The sequence below is a fragment of the Sapajus apella genome, unplaced genomic scaffold, assembly GCF_009761245.1.
Source record: "Sapajus apella isolate SASKATOON/1434 unplaced genomic scaffold, GSC_monkey_1.0 scaffold11, whole genome shotgun sequence".
In the NCBI taxonomy this organism is placed as follows: Eukaryota; Metazoa; Chordata; class Mammalia; order Primates; family Cebidae; genus Sapajus; species Sapajus apella.
Window position 1 is genome coordinate 41,838,812 of NW_022436951.1, and position 7,367 is coordinate 41,846,178.

The 7,367-nt window shown below is 51.0% G+C and overlaps 1 protein-coding gene and 1 long non-coding RNA gene across 5 annotated transcripts in view; both read right to left on the reverse strand.

The window, feature by feature from the left end:
- Window positions 1-7,367, reverse strand: part of EXOC3 (exocyst complex component 3) — a 28,148-nt gene that overhangs the window by 1,470 nt on the left and 19,311 nt on the right. For all 4 annotated transcript variants that reach the window (XM_032279190.1, XM_032279187.1, XM_032279188.1 and 1 more), the window contains exons 7-12: window positions 5,862-5,962; window positions 3,694-3,804; window positions 3,459-3,609; window positions 1,930-2,052; window positions 1,117-1,278; window positions 588-715 (exon numbers count right to left, since the gene is read on the reverse strand). In XM_032279190.1, coding sequence (XP_032135081.1) covers window positions 588-715; window positions 1,117-1,278; window positions 1,930-2,052; window positions 3,459-3,609; window positions 3,694-3,804; window positions 5,862-5,962 — 776 coding nt within the window. The remainder of the gene's footprint in view (window positions 1-587; window positions 716-1,116; window positions 1,279-1,929; window positions 2,053-3,458; window positions 3,610-3,693; window positions 3,805-5,861; window positions 5,963-7,367) is intronic.
- On the reverse strand, window positions 6,728-7,352 carry LOC116552431. The gene is made up of 2 exons (XR_004269375.1): window positions 7,299-7,352; window positions 6,728-7,178 (listed from the first exon to the last, which is right to left on the reverse strand). It is a non-coding gene; the product is annotated as an uncharacterized LOC116552431 (long non-coding RNA).

A 7,367-nucleotide genomic window follows, 5' to 3' on the forward strand; every position in this document is an offset into this window, starting at 1 on the left:
GTGGGGGTGTGTGTGGGCCCCCTTCCCTGGGGCCAGCATGGCAGGTGTGGGTGTGTGTGGGTTCCCTTCTCTAGAGCCAGCATGGTGGTTGAGGGTGTGCTGTGGGTCCCCTTCCCTGGGCCCTGGTGCCAGTATGTCAGGTGAGGGCATGCATGGGCCCTCTTCCCTGGGCCTGGCACTGGGACTCCCTGCAATCACGTCCTCGGAGGGCATCCTGTCCTGTCCAAGCGGCACTCGGACCCTCCTGAGTCCACCATAAGCACAGAGGAGACTTCCTTAACTGGCCCCGCACAGGCCAAGCCTCCCCCACCAGACACAGCAGAGTCACAGCCCTGCCCCACTGCACCACGGCCCTGCTGCCCGGCCTGGGTGTGTCCCGGAGCTCCGCCCACCCACAAGCAGCCCAGGCTGGCTGGGAGGCAGCACAATGCCGCTCTGCTCCTCACACATGCCCCGCTGTGCTGCGCCTGAATGCCTGCCCTGCTGCAGGGCTGACCTTGTGAGCCATGACCCTCCACCCGCCCAGCGACAGGAGGAAGGACCCCCCGTTCCTCTCCAGGGTTCCAAGGCAGGCATGCATCCCCTACCTGATGTCTGGATACTTGCTGACCAGAGTGGAGACTTCCAGGTAGAGCAGAGAAGGATCTGTCAGCTTGATCACTTCGGCCACGGCGACGATGGTGTCGCAGTACCCGTCCACGTCTTCCCCAAAGCCCTGGCAGGCAGCAGGAACGTGAGGAACCACCTCGGCTGTCCTCCCCACTGGGGCGGCTGGATTCTGGCTGAGCCCCTTCCTGACTGGGCACCTCCCTCTTCCCCTGACCCTCAGGATTGATTCTGAAACCTTGGTGATGGGACAGGGGCCTGGGGTGAGCAGCGAGTCAGTGGGAGGTGACCAGCAGGGAGCTGTGGGCAGCTGGAAGCCTGGCACCGAGCACTGCGAGCGCGTCTGCCCCCGCCTCCCCCGGTCATTCGTGTCCGACCACAAGGTCGGGCAGCATCTGGACTTAGGCTCCCCGCCGGACAAACACAAGATGGACTCTGATCTGCTGGCCTCAAAGTCCCAGGGCGGAGGCTGAAATCCCTTCTCCACACCAGCACTGGGGCGACACTCACGGACGCCAGCTTCCGGAACAGGAAGCGCAGCTGCTCCGCCTCTCTGACCATCTTCTCTGCACCCTCCTTGCGCTCCTCGGGGCTCCGGAAGGAAATGCGCTTCTGCATGACGGCCCGCAGGTACTCCACCACCACACGCCGGTGTGCCTCGGCCGTCATCCTCTGGAGAGAAACATGCAGTGGGCCACAGGCTCCACAGCTCTAGCACCACGAGCGCTTTCATGTAAACCCAGGCCACGGCTCCCAGCGGCTCCCCGGAGGCTGTGAGTCCACTCCTCCTTGCCCTGCCTCAGCTGTGGCCATCTCACCACAGAGGAGGAGCAGGAGCTCGGTGTGGGAACAGTGACCACGACTGGGACCCTGCAGCAGGCCAGCTCCAGGCCTAGCAGGCGGGCGTGAGTCACGGGCCGTACAGCGGCACTCGGCCCACAGACAGGGCCGGTGTTGGTGGCTGCTGCCGCCCTTTGATAATGACCGCAGTGCCTGGAACACTGGCAGGCACTCTGGAGGAAAGAGAACCTGGACCCGTGGTGGAAAAGAAACCCCTGGGGCAGCACAGAGTGAGAGGAGGGTAAGAAGCTAAGATGGGTCACGGGGGCCTGTCCAGGAACCACGGCTCCCTCCACCTCAAGTGTGCGCCACGGAGCCCCGAACCAGGGAGGCAGTATCCGCAGGCCTCTTGCCTCCCTTGGGCTGACAGGACAAGAGACTCTTCATTTTCACGGAGGGACTCGCTGGGTGCTGAATTCTGAGCAGGGTGCGAGGTGAGCCCTAGCGTGAAGGTGGCTAGGGGACTAGGTCCCAGCTTCTTACCTTCTTATACAGCTTTTTAATTTTGGCAAAGTCGTTGAAATAGTCTTCCACGGTGACACAGATAATGTCTACGGCGTTTGATCCCAATAGCCATTTCTTCGTCATCAATTCATTCAGATGTTGCTGAAAAGCAGAAACAGATCGTAGAACTCACCACCTCAACGTCCCACGAGGTGGAGCGCGCGCGTGGACAGGCACTTCCGAGCGTCTTCGCGCTGCTTTTGCAATTACAACAGCATGTGTACTCAGGTAAAAATTCAATTATATAATCTGCAAATGTGTACTTTAAGTAAAGGAAATTTATACTATAATTTCTATGATGGCTTCACAAAATGACGTGTTAAAGATGGAAGTATCTGTGCATGGATGCATTTTACCTTTAATGGCTACATATACTTATCACATTTATTTGCCCAATTCTCTGACGGACATTTAAATTTTTTTCACATGTTGCAATGATAATGCAACAGTGAATCTGTATAATTCTGATGAAATTCCTTAAAGTTGACTTTTTCAGTCAAAAAGTATAAAAACTAAAACTCCTATGGTTGTATTTCCAAACTGCCCTCCAAAACCCAAACCAGTTCAGGCCAACAGAGAATATAAAAAGCCCCTTTCTCCCGCACCCTCCACAGCCCCAAGTGGCACCCATGTCTTTGGTTCCTGCCGTCCCACTGAGTGGCAGACCCTGTTCAGCCGTCATTCTTTGACGATAAGGTTGGGCATCTAGTTTCATCTTGAGGACACTGGTGTTGCTGTTTCTATGAAGTGGCCGTTCATGTCCTTTGTCCATTTTTCTATATTTTCTTTTTAAATTCTGAAATAATTTCAAATGTAAATATTTCCTTCTTGCTTTCTAAGTCATTTTGTGAAAAGTATAAGTGTCTGCCACTTTGGTGGCACTTCCAACCGCATTTCTGTTCTCCTGCACAGCCAGACGCTGATGAAGCCAGCAACCAATCCCACCACCTATCCCAGGAACCCCTTTCCAGCAGTATCCCCAGATGGCCATGGCCTTATTTTTAAAATACATTCTGACTTCTGCCAACATATCTAAATCATGCTAAACCATCTTTGCATTTCTGAAATAATCACTACATTTCATGGTAGGTTTTGCCTTTGATACACTGTTAAATTCATTTTATTAATGATTTTTGTTCGTGTGTGTGTTTGTATTTGAAAGCGAACAGATCTATGTGAGGTGAGGGGTGTGTGTGTGCGCGCACTCTCAATTTGGCTTTTTGACAGGTCCCTACATGTTTGTTTCTATTTTGTAATCCACTAAATTGTCTGATGTCCTTAATACTTACTGGATGAATCTACTGAGTTGTGTGCATAAGAAGGACCTGCATCATAGGAAGCACGCAGCGTCATGGAAAATGGAGGTGCTTAAGCGACTTAACCTGAATGCAAGGGCACAGCTCCCAGGATGGCATCCACACGGTAGTTTATAGCCCATGTCCCAGACGGCAGTGAGGAAGCCCCATGCGTCGGCCCCAGAAACGGCAGGAGGAAAGAGCCAGGCACACCTCCAGGTCCAGGAAGACCTCCTCCAGCAAGCCACTGCAGCCCTCCTTTGCGATGGTGTCTAAAATCCCGTCCATGTTTGGTTGGCTCAGAGACACACCCTCTTCCACATCATTCTTTAAATACTTTCTTTTTAAACTGACTATGGATTCTCTGCAAGGAAATAGTTCAGGTTCAACACAGCAGCTGGGCCCGCCCCCCCCACCATTCTCCCGCCGCGGCGCCCGGCCGGCTCACTTGAAAGTCTGGCAGTTGTTGATGATGGCGATCATGTACTGGACGTAGCACTGCGGGTGCTGCCGATTCCTCAGGTGCTCTTCTTTATACAGCTGCGCTTCATCTTTATATCTGAGGACAGACAGACTCCTGTCAGACAGCACTAAGGCCAACACCACGCTGACATCGTGCCCGGCCTGAAATTTCACATCACTAATATCTGACAGGGTGAGCCTCTAAAAATAAAACAATCTTTAGATGATCCACATTAATGGAAGGACAGAGAGGTTGATCACTTTAAATGTATTATTAAAAAATAATTTCACCTGAGGCTTTAAAATATGGCTCATTAGGCGGCTGAGGCAGGAGGACCGCTTGAGCCCAGGAGTGAGCTAGTGAGCCACCACTGCGCTCCAGCATGGGCAACCTCATGAGACCCTGTCTCTTAAAAACAATTAAAAAATATAAAAATGTTGAGGAGTTGATAAAAAGTAACTGAAAAAAGGAAAAAGAAAAAATATGGTTCAGAGGCTGACTGTAAAAATATACAACATATTTGATTGTGAGAAATTGGAAAAGCATTATTTTATTTACTATACAATTCACCTAGAAACTCATAGTGTCAGGAACATCATCACATGTCAGGGAAAATGTCCCTCTCAGAAACTGTCCCTGAAGTAATCCAATTAAAAATAGACACTTGAAATCTCAGGAACACAAACTACTGCAATAGCAACACACTCTTTTTAAACTGATTGTGGAGATTCTCAAGCACGTATGCAAGTGAAAGAATTGTACAACAAAAACCGTTTCTAGTTTTAAGGAGCAAAGTGAAAACTGCCAATTAAAGGGAAATAACTTCGCATTGCTGTCCAAAGTGTGGTTCAGGTAATCAAAAAGCTGAGGGTGACCAGGGAACATTCTCTTTATAGAAGAATCTAACCTCATAAATAACACTTACCCCTGAAGAAACAAACTCTCAGGCCAAAAGTCCCATGGACAGACAGCCTATAGGGACTTGGCCATGACCCCTGTGGATAGGCAGCCTGTGGGAACTTGGCTAAGACTTGGCTAGGCCATGGATGGAGGGCCAGTGGAGACTCGGCTGTGGATGGAGGGCCAGCGGGGACTTGGCCATGACCCCATGGATGGATGGCAGAAGGGAACTCTGAGTGGGTGGCGTGGCTGTAGTACCTAAGCCCCCAGGACAGGACCTACGGCTGCCACGTATCCTGATGTGCCACATTGTGGCGGCACACTTGCCAGTAAGTGGGATCCAAGCCTGCAGAGACAACGTCTGGCTTGGGGCTGACGGCAGACTAAGGATGAGGCCGAGGGACATCTCTCTACAGAGATCTACAAGCCAGCGGCTTACGAAGGAAGGGGCTGTTCTACTGAACCAGAGGCCTAGGAACCCTAAGCCCTCATGCAATGCAGTCCAATCTGTGTGACAGCTATGAAAAGACATACTTGAGATAAAACCCAAATGCAGACTCAGCTTTGGATGACCCCATGGAGTCACTGTGCATGTGCCTCTGACTTGATGGCATGGTAGCGGCTGGAGAGGGTCGCGAGACCACGCCACAGTGCCTGGGGTTTGCCTTAAGGTACTTCAGCAGAGAACGAGCAGAATGGGCAGGGGAGAACAGATCAGGCAAGGGGGCTTTGGAGGGGACAGCTTGTGGACTGCACGATGGGTGAACCCAGTTTTTTAACCCATTTTTTTCATATCTACACAGATTTGAAAATCATCATCAAAAACTCATGGGGAGGGGAACATGCCAGGTCATGTTCCAGGCTGCCTGGAACCCTTCCACCAAGGGCACCCTCCCCACTTCGAAGTGGGCACTGCACTGGGAGTTGCTATCCCCACCCCCAGGAAGTTCAGAACAGGTGACAGGAGAAGGCTGACTCCAACAGAGTTGACGTCATCCGGCACATCACTAAGGACATCACAACCCATAGCTCTGGGAGCCCAAAGGGGCATGTGGTCCACTCAAGGGGCAGATGGAGCAAAAGCTCCACTCCATCGCTTTGCGTCTCTAAAGAACACAAGGAGGAGACATGTGGGGAATCCATAGGCTTTTTTGTTTTTAATATATAACAAGCATAGTAGGATCAAGACATTTTTGCTTTTAATGTTTAAAAACGTTCAATTTGTAAATCAGCACACTGGCAAAAAGACGTACCTGCTTAGGAAGGAATTCATTTGCTGAAGACACAAAACTAGTACCTTTGTTTTCAAATCTTCACTTATCTGAGCAGCAACTTGAAGATTCTGTTCAAACATCTAAAAATCGGAGAACTTATGAATTCTGATATAATCTTACAGGAGTATCCTAAGAGTGCAAGTTTGCTGTTATATAAAACTCCCATCTGCTAACTCGCAGTTAGGATAGTCCAAGTTCAGAGAAAAAAATGAAACCACTTGAATAAGAATAAAGTTAGTTTAAAAAAAAAAAACAACTTTCTCACCTGGGAGAGAACCAAGTGAATCATTTCTTAATTACCTGCACACTGGTTTCTCCCAAGGGGGCTGCGTCTGTCCTCACCCACGCGACTGAAGTTCTAATGTGTGGAGTAAGGCCTCTCAGGGAGATGGGGTCCCTTGGGCGCCTGACTCACCTTCCCTGGCTGCAGGATTGTCATGATGCAGATTTCCTATGAATCTGGACGTGGGGGTGCCAGGCCCTGCCATGAGCTGGACACAGGCAGAGGAAGGGTGGAGGGCAGAGCTCACTGGGCTCTCCTCACACGGTTTCTCATGGCATCCGATTCCAAACAAAGGAAAGGGTTTGGAATAGCCTGTCAGTAACTAATGGTATCATTCAGACAGAAATGTCTCCCACCAGCCCTCACCCCTGCCTGAGTGAGGATTCTAACACAGCTGGGCTCCAACCCTCAGCAAGGCCACTCAAATTAAAAACATGACGTCAAAAGAAAAAAGAGCAGGAAAAACAGGACACGGGTGATCAGCTGGACACTGGAAAGTGAATCCGTGAAAAAAGCATACATGTGTGTAACACCTAGTGAGGCTCGGGCACTGGAAAGTGAATCCGTGGTAAGAATGCGCGTGGGTGCAACGCCTAGTGAGGCTCGGGCATGGGAAAGTGAATCCGTGCTAAGAACGCGTGTGAGTGTAACGCCTAGTGAGGCTCGGGCACGGGAAAGTGAATCCGTGCTAAGAACGCACGTGGGTGTAACGCCTAGTGAGGCTCGGGCACTGGAAAGTGAATCCGTGCTAAGAACGCGCGTGAGTGTAATGCCTAGTGAGGCTCGGGCACGGGAAAGTGAATCCGTGCTAAGAACGCGCGTGAGTGTAACGCCTAGTGAGGCTCGGGCATGGGAAAGTGAATCCGTGCTAAGAACGCGCGCGGGTGTAACGCCTAGTGAGGCTCGGGCACTGGAAAGTGAATCCGTGGTAAGAATGCGCATGGGTGTAACGCCTAGTGAGGCTCGGGCATGGGAAAGTGAATCCGTGCTAAGAACGCGCGTGGGTGTAACGCCTAGTGAGGCTCAGGCACGGGAAAGTGAATCCGTCATAAGAACGTGTGTGGGTGTATCGCCTAGTGAGGCTCGTGCCCAGGAAAGTGAATCCGTGGTAAGAATGCAGGTAGGTCTAACACTTAGAACCCTGACCGATGAACAGGAAAGCAACTTAGAAAGCTAATAGATGCCTTGAACCGGGAGATGGA